Source organism: Coregonus clupeaformis, chromosome 24 (genome assembly GCF_020615455.1).
Source record: "Coregonus clupeaformis isolate EN_2021a chromosome 24, ASM2061545v1, whole genome shotgun sequence".
NCBI classification, from domain to species: Eukaryota; Metazoa; Chordata; class Actinopteri; order Salmoniformes; family Salmonidae; genus Coregonus; species Coregonus clupeaformis.
In genome coordinates this window covers 59476657-59493448 of record NC_059215.1, presented here as the reverse complement: position 1 = coordinate 59493448, position 16792 = coordinate 59476657, and the positions used below count along the sequence as shown (strand labels likewise).

General features: G+C 42.0%; 1 protein-coding gene across 3 annotated transcripts in view; it reads left to right on the top strand.

Moving 5' to 3' along the window:
- LOC121538633 (OTU domain-containing protein 5-A) overlaps positions 1-16792 on the top strand; it is a 122603-nt gene that overhangs the window by 72097 nt on the left and 33714 nt on the right. For all 3 annotated transcript variants that reach the window (XM_041846817.1, XM_041846816.1, XM_041846815.1), the window contains exons 3-5: positions 328-392; positions 476-632; positions 799-947. In XM_041846817.1, coding sequence (XP_041702751.1) covers positions 328-392; positions 476-632; positions 799-947 — 371 coding nt within the window. The remainder of the gene's footprint in view (positions 1-327; positions 393-475; positions 633-798; positions 948-16792) is intronic.

Here is a 16792-nt window from a genome sequence, read left to right as displayed (position 1 = left end):
ACTCTTCTCAGATCTACACATATAGCTGAGGATGCAACCAAAGATAAAGCCCATCAAAATCCCTGTTTAGATTAAATCTACCATATAAGCATTCAAACGTGCGGCATTGCACCTGCTTAAAATAAAATGGTCCTATAGATCCATATTGATTAAACTACATACAATTGCATTAATCATACTTGGTCAATCATAGGCTACTTCATACTTATTAATTTAATCTAGGCTTCATCAGAAACACTATGGAAAATTAGACTGAATAGATAAGAATGTTGTTGAACTGGTATGCATGTTGTTATGTTGTAACACCTGATTCCCTCTTGTTTGCAGCTGATCAAGTATATGGAGACCAAGATATGCATGAAGTTGTTCGTAAACACTGTATGGACTACTTGGTAAGTTGTTTTCTTTCTTTGGTTTCCAGTCAGATTTCACCTGTTGGGCTTTTTGTTAATGAAAATATGTACTCTAATTTCAGATGAAAAATGCAGACTACTTCTCGAACTACGTGACAGAAGACTTCACCACATACATCAACAGGAAGAGGAAAAACAACTGCCACGGGAACCACATTGAGATGCAGGCTATGGCGGAGATGTACAATCGGCCAGTGGAAGTTTACCAGGAGGGCACAGGTGTGTTTTTCAGTAGTGGGCCATGCCAGTTGCATGATCAGCAGAGCTGCCTGGTACTTTGCACAGTTTGTAATTCTTGACCTTTGACTTCTGAATGTGTGGACACAGTAGTGCACTACATTGATCAAGTAGTTCTGTGAACTCTTTTTTTCCCCCCCTCTTCCAGAACCAATCAACACGTTCCATGGTATTCATCAAAACAATGACGAACCAATCAGAGTCAGCTACCATCGTAACATTCACTACAACTCTGTGGTAAACCCCAACAAAGCCACAATTGGAGTAGGTCTTGGACTTCCTGCTTTCAAACCAGGGGTGGGTACCTACATTTTATCTGTAGGACCTAACACTAACACTTAAGTTGAGCAATATATCAATTTAGCTGTTATATTATTAGAAAATACATTTTTTTATTTATTTTGGTGACAAAGTAATTGACAAATGGTAGCATAAGAGTTATGTGCCTTCTGGAGAGAGTCATTAGGTTCACCTTTATTCTCTTCCAATGTTGGTAGTGATAATGACCCTGTTTACGACGGTATGGCTCTCTTCTTCCTCTGTGTGACTCAGTTGACCCCTCTCTCTCTAAGCGCTGTTGCCTAAATTGTTGGCTTTCAGTGCATTGACATGTTACGCTTTGCAGCCTGTGTTGCCACTGAGGCACAGACGCATCTTGCATTGCATTGTCATTTCAGAAACATTAGCAGTTAGCTAGCGTTGTTGTTAGCGTTGTCATCACTTCCATTGTCTTCTCCTGTCTTGAAGATTACATCAAATCTTACTGAGTTGATTAGCTGCATGAAGTTATACAGACTTTTTGGATGCTGGATTGGTTGTGTAATAGTGCAATTGAAGTCTTTAATAACCAAATCATTCTGAGGTCTGGACGAAATGGATGATGTCCATGGGTCGGAGTGGGAAAGTGTTATAAAGGTGACAGTCATTGTGTTATCATGGCTTAATAACCTCTTAAACGCTGGTGCCCTCTGGTGGCATCTTCTAAATAATGCATAAAATTGTGTACTACCCTCATAAAGTACATGTAGGATTCAAAACTATGTCCTACAAACACATGCTTAGTACTGTTAGAAAGGTAAAAACTATGAAACAACGTGACTACTACAGGCCAAAACCCCCTGAAATGTACCATTTTTTGTTAGTTTTTTTTTCTTTGGGGGGGGACCTCAATTTGTCCCCATGTTGGGAATAAGACATTTAAAAGACTAGGTTTAAATAAAGTATGTTGCCAATTACTGTTCCAAAATGTTTTTCTTTTTTTTGGGGAAAAAATAATTGGTCTAATCTTTTACCGAATTGGCGCTCTAAACATGCACAAATTCCCTTTGGAACACAGCCATTTTAAAAGCGCAGGGCTTGTGCAGCATGCCATGCCTTTATCGTCTTACAGGAATGATATGCAGTGCATTCGGAAAGTATTCAGACCCCTTCCCTTTTTCCACATTTTGTTACGTTACAGCCTTATTCTAAAATTGATTACATAGTTTTTTCCCTCATCAATCTACACACAATACCCAATAATGACAAAGCAAAAGCTGGTTTTTAGAAATGTTTGCAGATGTATTAAAAATAAAAACTGAAATATCACATTTACATAAGTATTCAGACCCTTTACTCAGGACTTTGTTGAAGCACCTTTGCTAGTGATAACAGCCTTGAGTCTTCTTGGGTTTGACGCTACAAGCTTGGCACACCTGTATTTGGGGAGTTTCTCCTATTCTTCTCTGCAGATCCTCTCAAGCTCTGTCAGGTTGGATGGGGAGCGTCGCTGCACAGCTATTTTCATGTCTCTTCAGAGTTGTTAGATCGGGTTCAAGTCCGGGCTCTGGCTGGGCCACTCAAGAACATTCCGAGAATTGTCCCGAAGCCACTCCTGTGTTGTCTTGGCTGTGTGCTTAAGGTCGTTGTCCTGTTGGAAGGTGAACCTTCACCCCAGTCTGAGGTCCTGAGCGTCAAGGATCTTTCCTTCAATCCTTACTAGTCTCCCTGCCGCTGAAAAATATCCCCACAGCATGATGCTGCCACGACTATGCTTCACCGTAGGGATGGTATTGGCCAGGTGATGAGCGGTGCCTGGTTTCCTCCAGACGTGACACTTGACATTCAGGCCAAAGAGTTCAATCTTGGTTTCATCAGACTGGAGAATTTTGTTTCTCATGGTCTGAGAGTCCTTTCGGTGCCTTTTGGCAAACTCCAAGCGGGCTGTCATGTGCCTTTTACTGAGGAGTGGCTTCCGTCTGTTCTCTCTACCATAAAGGCCTGATTGGTGGAGTGCTACAGAGATGGTTGTCTTTCTGGAAGAGGAACTCTGGAGCTCTGTAAGAGTGACCATCGGGTTCTTGGTCACCTCCCTGACCAAGGCCCTTCTCCCTCGATTGCTCAGTTTGGCCTGGACGGCCAGCTCTAGGAAGAGTCTTGGTGGTTCCAAACTTCTTCCATTTAAGAATGATGGAGGTCACTGTGTTCTTGGGGACCTTCAATGCTGCAGAAATGTTTTGGTACCCTTCCCCACAGATCTGTGCCTCGACACAATCCTGTCTCGGAGCTCTACGGACAATTTCTTCAACCTCATGGCTTGGTTTTTGCTCTGACATGCACTGTCAACTGTGGGACCTTATATAGACAGGTGTGTGCCTTTCCAAATCATGTCCAATCAATTGAATTTACCACTGGTGGATTCCAATCAAGTTGTAGAAACATCTCAAGGATGATCAATGGAAACAGGATGCACCTGAGCTCAATTTTGAGTCTCAGCAAAGGGTCTGAATACTTATGTATATAAGTTATTTCTGTTACTTATTTGTAATACATTTGCAAAAATGTATAAAAACCTGTTTTTCTCTTTGTCATTATGGGGTATTGTGTGTTTTTTATGTAATCCATTTTAGAATAAGGCTGTAATGTAACAAAATGTGGAAAAAGTCTAGGTTGTCTGAATACCTTCTGAGGAGAACCCCCCCCCACCGTACAGGGCCCAAAACAACCTCTCAGAGTTGAACAGGTTTTAAGATCCCAGTGAGACAGAGGGTGTGGCCTGAAATGACCCATTTCCAGAACACACACACACAGGGCTCTACAGTGCTACCATGTTGGTAGCATATGCTCCTAAATATTTTGCTGGGCTACCTGGATTTTTTGGGGGGGAAAAACAATCACCCAGAGAATAATTGTTGTAATGATTACTTAGCTTTACCGCAACCTCTGAGTGCCATAGAGAATATACTTAGATTTGTGACTATGCTTGCACCATTACTACAGTGAAAACAGCTTGTTTCTAGCCCAAACTGTTCAAATGTTTTGACCTATATTACCGGCGCACCGTTTGTTTCTTTCTAGCGTATTGGCACGACCGAATTTTACATTCACAAACCATCTTGTGGGCCGTTCTAAAACTACTCACGAGCCGCTAACCTTGTTCAGTCATGTTACAGCATTAGCTAGCTAGCTAACAACCTGGTAACCACAGATTAAAGTTATCATAATCTTTGTGGTAACTTTACCAGTAGTATGCAAACATTTGGTGGCACAAAAATGAAGGAAAATTGAGCACTTTTTCAGGAGTTGAGCTTCGGCTAGAATTCATATAGGTCCAATGTATGCTATATCTCAATCTTAAAAATCTCAACTTTCGTAATATTAAGCGCATTGCTTCTCTTTACAACAGGAGTATAGCTTACCTGGCTGGCATGAATCTGAACCACAGGAAAAGCATCTTCCATTCCGATATTTAAGTTTATAGATTACATGTATTTTTTCCCGCTGCCCCTGTTTCGAGACAGGTGCATAATAATGGTCCATTCTAAATCAAAACTAATTTCACACATATTATTTAGTATATGTAAAGACAAGATTAAATCAATAATAGTGTGATGGGTGACAATATTAGCCTATCACTTGTGAATTATGCCCAGCTGTTGCGCATGCTTTTTTAAACTACTTTTTCCAAATCATTGTTGCACACCTCATATAGCCTAGCCCAGTTTTGATAAGGTTTGTATCACAACTAAAGTGGCCAAATAACTTCTTAAAATAAAGCACATTAATCCGCTTTACAACAGGGGTAGAGCCTAACTGGCATACATATGCAGCGCGTGAGTTTCAAGTTTGGGGAAGATAAATTTCACCATAAGAATTCGCCGTTATAATCAAAGCATTACATGTATAATCTCATTTCTGGTCACTTTTGAGAATTGTGTTTTCATGCTAATGGTACATTCACGCGTTTAGCCTACTGCCGTGTGCGCATTGCTGCGCTTATAATGTGAAGAAATAGCCTAATAGTTTATCCACATTTTAAGCTAAACATTCTCATCTGTTGTGTCAGGCTCATTGCTTAAAACAGGTTTTTTGATGCTAGTGGTTGTATCAATTTGGGATCGATCACATCCCACAGCTGTCCCAGATGTTATGTTTGTTCCTTTAAATAATGACAAACCGGGGGCGTAGGTTGAACTACTTTTAATAAACTGATACTTTAGCTAGCAATCTCCTTTTGTAGCCATGCAAGGCATACTTCAACTTCCCCCCCTCGCATAGCCTGCTGGGTAACGTAGTCTTCATGTTATTAACACATAACACATCTTCCTTCCTTTAAAAGAAAACTACTTTTTCTTTGTAACTAAACATGTCACATCACATTTGTTTACACAACCTGCATAACATGCAATTTTCAATAACACACATTACTTTCCCCTTTTTTTTTCTCAACCAGATGCAGTCTCTGTCCAACAATACTCTTTGTGGCTCTATTTCTTTTCACAGAAACAAAAACATCCCATCCAGGTGCCCGTTTTTTATATATATATATACACACACAGTGGGGAGAACAAGTATTTGATACACTGCGGATTTTGCAGGTTTTCCTACTTACAAAGCATGTAGAGGTCTGTCATTTTTATCATAGGTACACTTCAACTGTGAGAGACGGAATCTAAAACAAAAATCCAGAAAATAACATTGTATGATTTTTAAGTAATTAATTTGCATTTTATTGCATGACATAAGTATTTGATACATCAGCAAAGCAGATCTTAATATTTGGTACAGAAACCTTTGTTTGCAATTACAGAGATCATACGTTTCCTGTAGGTCTTGACCAGGTTTGCACACACTGCAGCAGGGATTTTAGCCCACTCCTCCATACAGACCTTCTCCAGATCCTTCAGGTTTCGGGGCTGTCGCTGGGCAATACGGACTTTCAGCTCCCTCCAAAGATTTTCTATTGGGTTCAGGTCTGGAGACTGGCTAGGCCACTCCAGGACCTTGAGATGCTTCTTACGGAGCCACTCCTTAGTTGCCCTGGCTGTGTGTTTTGGGTCGTTGTCATTCTGGAAGAACCAGCCATGACCCATTTTCAATGCTCTTACTGAGGGAAGGAGGTTGTTTGCCAAGATCTCGCAATACATGGCCCCATCCATCCTCCCCTCAATACGGTGCAGTCGTCCTGTCCCCTTTGCAGAAAAGCATCCCCAAAGAATGATGTTTCCACCTCCATGCTTCACGGTTGGGATGGTGTTCTTGAAGTTGTACTCATCCTTCTTCTTCCTCCAAACACAGCGAGTGGAGTTTAGACCAAAAAGCTATATTTTTGTCTCATCAGACCACATGACCTTCTCCCATTCCTCCTCTGGATCATCCAGATGGTCATTGGCAAACTTCAGATGGGCCTAGACATGCGCTGGCTTGAGCAGGGGGACATTGCGTGCGCTGCAGGATTTTAATCCATGACGGCGTAGTTTGTTACTAATGGTTTTCTTTGAGACTGTGGTCCCAGCTCTCTTCAGGTCATTGACAAGGTCCTGCTGTGTATTTCTGGGCTGATCCCTCACCTTCCTCATGATCATTGATGCCCCACAAGGTGAGATCTTGCATGGAGCCCCAGACAGAGGGTGATTGACCGTCATCTTGAACTTCTTCCATTTTCTAATAATAGCGCCAACAGTTGTTGCCTTCTCACCAAGCTGCTTGCCCATTGTCCTGTAGCCCATCCCAGCCTTGTGCAGGTCTACAATTTTATCCCTGATGTCCTTACACAGCTCTCTGGTCTTGGCCATTGTGGAGAGGTTGGAGTCTGTTTGATTGAGTGTGTGGACAGGTGTCTTTTATACAGGTAACAAGTTCAAACAGGTGCAGTTAATACAGGTAATGAGTGGAGAACAGGAGGGCTTCTTAAAGAAAAACTAACAGTTCTGTGAGAGCCGGAATTCTTACTGGTTGGTAGGTGATCAAATACTTATGTCATGCAATAAAATGTAAATTAATTACTTAAAAATCATACAATGTGATTTTCTGGATTTTTGTTTTAGATTATGTCTCTCACAGTTGAAGTGTACCTATGATAAAAATTACAGACCTCTACATGCTTTGTAAGTAGGAAAACCTGCAAAATCGGCAGTGTATCAAATACTTGTTCTCCCACTATATATATATATATATATATATATATATATATATATATATATATATATATATATATATATATTAGCAATTCTCAAGCTTTTCAGGGGCTCTGACAGTCCTTTTTGGTTGTTCTGCTGAAGTGCTTCCTGAAGCATTTGGGCAGCGTTCATTGTCAGTCAGGGTGTTCTGACTGAATTGTCCATTGGTAAAGGCATTTGACACATCAGCAGTATCCTCCTGATGATCCTCAGTCCCTTGAGTAAATGGCTGAAGCCTTAGATCCACTCTGTTTCGTCTCAGTTGTGATCCATGCTCCGTTTGGATCTCATAGGATCGCGGTGCAACTTCTCTCTGCACGCACCCTTGCTGCATCCAGGTTCCTGTAGTGATGTCTCGGAGTCGTACATGATCTCCAGGTTTCAGTTCAGGTAAGTGTCTTGCACTTTTGTCGTGTCGCTGTTTTTGTTTGTCTTTCTGTTTTTCCTTTGCGAGTTTGACGTTGTGAGCACCTCTGGGTGTTAGCAAGTCCTCATGGATGGGTAGGTTGGTTCTGATGCGACGTCCCATCCACATTTGTGCAGGTGAAAGTCCATTCTGCAGTGGTGTGCTGCGGTAGATCATCAGACTTTTTAGGAAGTCCTCCTTTCCATCATGTGCCTTTTTCATCAGACCTTTGACAATTTTGACTGAATTTTCTGCTAAGCCGTTGGACCTTGGGTAGTTGGGGCTGGAAGTGTTGTGTCGGAATCCCCAGTCGTTAGCAAACGATCGGTATTCAGAACTTGAGAACTGCGGGCCATTGTCTGTGTACACTTCAGACGCAACCCCATGTCTTGCGAAGACTGATTTCAGGTAGTTGGCAGTATTGGAGGTAGTTGGTGTGTTGCTACTTCAGGGTAGTTTGAGTAGTAGTCGGAAACAACAATGTGACTTTTGCCATTGCAGTCAAAAAGGTCAACTCCAACTTTGTAGTAGGGTCGGTTGGGTACTGGATGAGGCATTAGCGGTTCTGCTTGCTGCTTTGGCCTGTAGGTCAAACACAGTTCACATGAAGCTGTGGTCTGGCTGATTTCCTGGTTCATTCTTGGCCAGTACATTACTTCTCGTGCTCGTCTTTTGCATTCTGTTGCAGAAGAACTGCTCCCAGGCCAAACTGTGACGCATCTGCAGAAATCCTTGTGCTTTTCTCTGGATCATAGAACCTGAGCACTGACTCTTCCGTGATTGCCACCTTTAGGTTTTTGAAGCAGTTTTCCTGCTCATGGGACCATTCCCATTCGTTTTTCTGTTCCAGAAGACATCTGAGTGAAGCAGAATGTGCTGACAGTTGAGGTATGAACTTTGCAAGGTAGGTGATCATGCCCATGAAGCGTCTCACGTCGTCCTTGTTCTTCGGGCGCTCCATGTTGTTGATAGCTGATGTTTTTCTCAGGTCTGGTTTGACTCCATCCTCTGAAAGTACATCTCCCACGAAGGTAAGTGTTTTCACACCAAACTTGCATTTGTCCTTGTTTAGCTTCAGGTTGACTTTCCGTGTCAGGTCCAGCACTTGTCTCACTCGCACGTCGTGTTCTTCTTTTGTGGACCCCCAGACGATGATGTCGTCCATCATGGTCTCTACTCCTGGAATGTGCTCGAAGATCATGTGAATTGTCTTGTGGTGCTGAGAGAATCCCATATGGTAGACAAATCTGTACCTGCCCTCAGGTGTGTTGAATGTGCATAGCCTTGAGCTTGCATCATCTAGCTTCATTTTCCAGAATCCTGATTAGACATCAAGCTTACTGAACCACTTTGCTCCAGAAAACTGCAACATTATCTCTTCTTTGGTTGGCAACTTAAAATGCTCTCGCTTGATAGCTTTGTTGAGATCTCTCGGGTCTAGACATATCCTGAGATCACCGTTCTTTTTCACCACAATAACCAGTGAGTTTACCCAATCTGTAGGTTCATCCATTTTTGTGATCACGTCCATCTTTTCCATGTGTCCGAGTTCCTCCTTGAGCTTTTTCCTCAGTGCAAATGGAACTTTTCTGCACATATGCACAACTGGAGTAATTTTGTCATCCGTACATATTTTGTGTTCTCCAGGTAAACATCCAAGACCCTCAAACACGTCCTCGTACTCAGCCAGTAGCGATTCTTGGTCAGTCTGTGATGTCACTACATACACTCTTTTCACCAAATTGAGCTTTTCACATGCACTGATTCCGAGAATAGGCTGTACACTCTTTTCCACGATCAGCTTTGAACTGTTTTCCTTTGTGCTGTAAAGTTACTATGCAGCTTCCTTTAACTGGTACGTTCTCCCCAGTATAACCAGTAACCTTGATTTTCACAGGGTGTATTCTGCTCTTCACTTTCAGTGTTTTGTAGTCATCCAGCGACAACAGGTTTACCTGAGCTCCAGTATCAAACTTGAATGGTATTATAGTTTCATTCACAGTCAATGGCACAATCCATTCAGCTTTTACTGCATTGCATATTTCCACAGAATCAACAGAGAATTCTTCAGTCTCCTCTTTGACTGTGTGAACCTTTTTCTTTGTAGCCTCAGCTTTGCAGCATTTTAAGAAATTATTATTTTTCCCACAGTTGTTACACGATTTGCCATATGCAGGGCAATTTTTTGGCTTGTGGATAACTCCACATTATCCACATGTAGTGTTTTGATTTTTTTCTTTTGCTTGTTTTTGTTTTGTAAAGCGTTGTGTGTGTTGCTCCTTTATTTTTATTGCATGCACTGACGTCTCATCCCAGCCCAGCTCTTTAGCTTGTGCTCTGGTGGTTTCAGCTGCTCGACACATATTCACTACTTTATCTAAAGTTAAATCTTGCTCACGCAGCAATCTCTCCTTGAGTCCATTATCAAGTATGCCACAGACTATCCTGTCTTTCACTAGTGAGTCTTTCAGATTTTCAAATTCACACGTTTTGCTCAGTGTGTTCAGCTCAGCCAAGTACTGGTTAAAACTGACTCCCTGTTTCTGATCATGAGAGAAAAACTTGTATCTCTCAAATGTGAAGTTCTGGCTTGGTACAAAGTACTCCTCAAATTTAACCATGAGCACAGTCAATGTCAAGTTTGCCTCGTCTAGCTGAAAGCTATTGTAAATGTCCAATGCATCCTCTCCAATAAAATGCTGAAAAATGGAAGCTTTCAATTTGTCATCTCCCCCTGCTCCACTGGCTGCTAGGTAGATATCTGCTTGAAATGTTTCCAATTGTCAGCTAGATTGCCTGTTAACTGCATGGGAGTAGGAGGACTAAGCCTATCAATGACGGGAAACACTCAGGAAACAGGTACAGTTTCAATTTCTCTTACTTCGGTAGGTTGCTCATCAACTTGCTCGTCAACAAATTCCAATGCAGCCTCGCTCTCGCTGCTGTCACTCTCGCTGCTGCGGCTCGTTGGCATCGCTCTTACAAGCTAGCATCTTCGACTACTCACGTTACTTGACTTGTGGTAGAATGTTCAATTTTCGTTGCGGAAATTTGCAGAGTTACTCCTTTCTTTTCTCTATCTCGTCATAGTGACTACCAATCTGACACCATGTTATGTTTGTTCCTTTAAATAATAACAAACTGGGGCGTAGGTTTAACTACCCAATCTCCTTGTGTAGCCATGCTACAACTCTATGTATGCGGATGACTCAACAATATACATGTCAGCTACTATGGCGACTGAAATGACTGCCAAACTTAACAAAGTGTTAGTTTCAGAGTGGGTGGCAAGGAATAAGTTAGTCCTAAATATTTCTAAAACTAAAAGCATTGTATTTGGGACAAATCATTCACTAAACCCTAAACCTCAACTAAATCTTGTAATAATAATGTGTAAATTGAGCAAGTTGAGGTGACTAAAACTGCTTGGAGTAACCCTGGATTGTAAACTGTCATGGTCAAAACATATTGATACAACAGTAGCTTAGATGGAGAGGAGTATGTCCATAATAAAGCGCTGCTCTACCTTCTTAACAGCACTATCAACAAGGCAGGTCCTACAGGGCCTAGTTTTGTCGCACCTGGACTACTGTTCAGTCGTGTGGTCAGGTGCCACAAAAAAGTACTTAGGAAAATTGCAATTGGCTCAGAACAGGGCAGCACGGCTGGCCCTTGGATGTACACAGAGATCTAATATTCATAATATGCATGTCAATCTCTCCTGGCTCAAAGTGGAGGAGAGATTGACTTCATCACTACTTGTATTTATGAGAGGTATTGACATGTTGAATGCACCGAGCTGTCTGTTTGAACTACTGGCGCACAGCTCGGACACCCATGCATACCCCACAAGATATGCCACAAGAGGTCTCTTCACAGTCCCCAAGTCCAGAACAGACTATGGGAGGCGCACAGTGCTACATAGAGCAATGACTACATGGAACTCTATTCCACATCAAGTAACTGATGCAAGCAGTAAAATTAGATTTAAAAAAACAGATTAAAAAAACACTTTATGGAAGAGTGGGGACTGTGAAGCAACACAAACATAGGCACAGACACATGCATACACACACACAAGATAACATACACACTGTACACACACGTACACATGGATTTTGTACTGTAGATATGTGGTAGTGGTGGAGTAGGGGCCTGAGGGCACACAGTGTGTTGTGAAATCTGTGAATGTATTGTAATGTTTTTAAAATTGTATGAACTGCCTTAATTTTGCTGGACCCCAGGAAGAGTAGCTGCTGCCTTGGCATTAGCTAATGGGGATCAATACAAATGCAACTTTTTTCAAATCATCATTAGTCGCATCATGCAGCCTTAGAATGTATTAAAAATTAAAACATATAGCCCACATTTGTATCACAACTAAAGTTTGGAGTACCTGTTTCTTTGTTAACCGCTCAACACAGAATAGTCGAAATGTGGACACTCCCTCAATTCCTTTCGAGAAAATATATATTCTATTTTATTCAGCTATGTTCAATTGTATTCTTCATACTATACAATATTATAAAATAATCCCATGGAATTCTAAGCAAATCTTGTCTGCTAAATTAACTAGTGTTGCCCAGCCATATGGTGTAGCCAGATCAGGGCCTAACATAAGGACAACTCAGAGTATGCTATTCTGTTCTTCTAGACTACATTTTCTTCATATCATGTTTCTTTAGACCTGTCCAAAATAAATATTGGATTTATTATGATGGTGTAGGCTATATTAGATGGATTTATTAGACTAAAATGTAGTTGTTCCAAAGGTCTGCATCAGTTGCTGGTAGGTTATGCGTGGAAGCCAGAAGATGCTAAATGTGTTTGTTAATTAACGGTCAATTACTGTGAGACCGGCAGTTATTTGCTTCACAATCACCGGCTGATAAAATTTTATGACCGCCACAGCCCTAGTTGAGATGCCTAATGATAATACTACCATGGTCAACAAGCAGCACAGCATCCATGGTGAATTAACCCACATTCATTAGAAAAGACTAGCCTGGGCTCCTTGGCCACGAAAACAACTGTAGCACTCATCAGCATAAGTGTTTGTTGATATATTGTATGCATTGGAGATTCCTGATTTAGATTTGGAATTGTTATTGGTTGAATGTTGGCAAGATGTCAGGTGTTGGCAGATATCAGTGCCAGTTTAAGCCAGTCAGAAGCAGCATTGATTTTGATTACAAGACATAAATGTGGATGGGTAATTTGTTATCTGCTTCATTTTTCTTGAACTTTCTCATTTGTAAGGGAAAACACATGGTGGTAGCTAGGGCTGTGGCGGTCACGAAATTTCATCAGCCGGTGATTGTTAAGCAAATAACTGCCGGTCTCACGGTAATTGACAGTTAATTAACATAAACACATTTAGCAGCTCCTGCCTTCCACACATAGCCTACAAGCCACTGATGCAGACCTTTCGAACATCTACATTTAAAAAAGTCTAATAAATCCATGTAATATTGCCTACACCTTCACAATAAATCCATTATTTATTTTAGACAGGTCTAAAGAAACATGATATGAAGAAAATTTTGTCTATTTCAGAAGAACAGAATAGCATACTCTGAGTTATGTTAGGTCCTCATCTGGCTATGCCATATGGCTGTGGGCTACACTAGTTCATTTAGCAGACAAGATTTGCTTAGAACACCGTGGCATTATTTTATATTATTTTATAGTATGAAGAATACAATTGAACAAAATACAAAGGATATTTTCTCCAAACGATTTGAGGAAATGGGCACACGTGGCTATTCTGTGTTGAGCGGTTAACAAAGAAATAGATACTCCTACAGTGCATTCGGAAAGTATTCAGACCCCTTGACTTTTTCCACATTTTGTTACATTAGTCTTATTCTATTTCGTCATCAATCTACACACAATACCCCATAACCAGAAATACCTTATTTACGTAAGTTTCAGACCCTTTGCTATGAGACTTGAAATTGAGCTCAGGTGCATACTATTTCCATTGATCATCCTTGATGTTTCTACAACTTGATTGGACATGATTTGGAAAGGCGCACACCTGTCTATATAAGGTCCCACAGTTGACAGTGCATGTCAGAGCAAAAACCAAGCCTGTAGCTCAGTTGGTAGAGCATGGCGCTTGCAACGCCAGGGTTGTGGGTTCATTTCCCACGGAGGGCCAGTATGAAAATGTATGCACTCACTTAACTGTAAGTCACTCTGTATAAGAGTGTCTGCTAAATGACTAAAATGTAAATGTAATGAGGTCGAAGGAATTGTCCATAGAGCTCCAAGAGAGGATTGTGTCAAGGCAAAGATCTGGGGAAGGGTACCAAAACATTTCTGCGGCGTTGAATGTCCCCAAGAAGACAGTGTCCTCCATCATTCTTAAATGGAAGAAGTTTGGAACCACCAATACTCTTCCTAGAGCTGGCCGCCCAGCCAAACTGAGCAATGGGGGAGAAGGGCCTTGGTCAGGGAGGTGACCAAGAACCCGATGGTCACTCTGACAGAGCTCCAGAGTTCCTCTGTGGAGATGGGAGAACCTTCCAGAAGGACAATCATCTCTGCAGCACTCCACCAATCAGGCCTTTATGGTAGAGTGGCCAGCCGGAAGCCACTCCTCAGTAAAATGCACATAACAGCCTGCTTAGAGTTTGCCAAAAGGCACCTAAAGGACTCTCAGACCATGAGAAACAACATTCTCTGGTCTGATGAAACCAAGATTGAACTATTTGGCCTGGAGGTAGCCTGCCACCATCCCTACGGTGAAGCATGGTGGTGCCAGCATCATGCTGTGGGGATGTTTTTCAGAGCAAGGAGACCAGTCAGGATCGAGGGAAAGATGAACAGAGCAAAGTACAGAGAGTTCCTTGATGAAAACCTGCTCCAGAGCGCTCAGGACCTCAGAGTGGGGCAAAGGTTCACCTTCCAACAGGACAATTACCCCAAGAACACAGCCAAGACAACGCAAGAGTGGCTTCGGGACCAGTCTCTGAATGTCCTTGAGTGGCCCAGCCAGAGCCCTGACTTCAACCCGATCTATCATATCTGGAGAGACCTAAAAATAGCTGTGCAGCGACGCTCCCCATCCAATCTGACAGAACTTGAGAGGATCTGCAGAGAATAATGGGAGAAGCTCCTCATAAACATGTGTGCCAAGCTTTTAGCGTCATACTCAAGAAGACTCAAGGCTGTAATCGCTGCCAAAGGTGCTTCAACAAAGTATTGAGTAAAGGGTCTGAATACTTATGTAAATGTGATATTGGCCCTTGGGCTGAATATAATCATGATAATTCCATTCTCCCTGGGTGCTGCTTGCTCCGAAGCACCTCTCATGGCTCTCCATCACGTGATCAGGTCTTTCTCACAGGCTTCAAGTGAAGACAGACACATCGGGGACGACACTGAGTGCGTCCTTATCCAATTCCAAGGTGCATATTGAAGATATTGGAAGAACTGTCCACATTTACTTTTCGATAGCCAACAAGATGAGTAGGCCTAACGAACAGAAAAAGCACTATCCTATGTCAATCTACTATCCCCCATAGTTCAAAAGTTGACCTATTCTGTGCGAGACATAAATATTCAAAACATAGTCAGTTGTGGGATGCGATAGATCCCAAATTAATACAACTACTAGATCAAAAAATATGTTTTACGCAATGAGGTTGACATTTTATATTTACATTTTAGTCATTTAGCAGACGCTCTTATCCAGAGCGACTTACAGTTAGTGAGTGCATACATATTTTTTTTTCATACTGGCCCCCCCGTGGGAATCGAACCCACAACCCTAGCGTTGCAAGCGCCATGCTCTACCAACTGAGCAACAGATCAGAACATTTAGCTTAAAATGTTTATAAACTATTAGGCTATTTCTTCACGTTATTAGCGCAGCAATGCGCACACGGCAGTAGGTTATAAGCGTGAATGTTCCATTGGCAGGAAAACACCATTATCAAAAGTGACCGCAAAAGTGATTATTCATGTGATGCTTTTATTATAAAGGTGAAAATTATCTTCCCCAAACTTGAAACTCACACGCTGCTTATGTACAGTGGGGGAAAAAAAGTATTTAGTCAGCCACCAATTGTGCATGTTCTCCCACTTAAAAAGATGAGAGAGGCCTGTCATTTTCATCATAGGTACACGTCAACTATGACAGACAAATTGAGAATTTTCTTTCCAGAAAATCACATTGTAGGATTTTTAATGAATTTATTTGCCAATTATGGTGGAAAATAAGTATTTGGTCACCTACAAACAAGCAAGATTTCTGGCTCTCACAGACCTGTAACTTCTTCTTTAAGAGGCTCCTCTGTCCTCCACTCGTTACCTGTATTAATGGCACCTGTTTGAACTTGTTATCAGTATAAAAGACACCTGTCCACAACCTCAAACAGTCACACTCCAAACTCCACTATGGCCAAGACCAAAGAGCTGTGAAAGGACACCAGAAACAAAATTGTAGACCTGCACCAGGCTGGGAAGACTGAATCTGCAATAGGTAAGCAGCTTGGTTTGAAGAAATCAACTGTGGGAGCAATTATTAGGAAATGGAAGACATACAAGACCACTGATAATCTCCCTCGATCTGGGGCTCCACGCAAGATCTAACCCCGTGGGGTCAAAATGATCACAAGAACGGTGAGCAAAAATCCCAGAACCACACGGGGGGACCTAGTGAATGACCTGCAGAGAGCTGGGACCAAAGTAACAAAGCCTACCATCAGTAACACACTACGCCGCCAGGGACTCAAATCCTGCAGTGCCAGACGTGTCCCCCTGCTTAAGCCAGTACATGTCCAGGCCCGTCTGAAGTTTGCTAGAGTGCATTTGGATGATCCAGAAGAGGATTGGGAGAATGTCATATGGTCAGATGAAACCAAAATATAACTTTTTGGTAAAAACTCAACTCGTCGTGTTTGGAGGACAAAGAATGCTGAGTTGCATCCAAAGAACACTATACCTACTGTGAAGCATGGGGGTGGAAACATCATGCTTTGGGGCTGTTTTTCTGCAAAGGGACCAGGACGACTGATCCGTGTAAAGGAAAGAATGAATGGGGCCATGTATCGTGAGATTTTGAGTGAAAACCTCCTTCCATCAGCAAGGGCATTGAAGATGAAACGTGGCTGGGTCTTTCAGCATGACAATGATCCCAAACACACCGCCCGGGCAACGAAGGAGTGGCTTCGTAAGAAGCATTTCAAGGTCCTGGAGTGGCCTAGGCAGTCTCCAGATCTCAACCCCATAGAAAATCTTTGGAGGGAGTTGAAAGTCCGTGTTGCCCAGCGACAGCCCCAAAACATCAC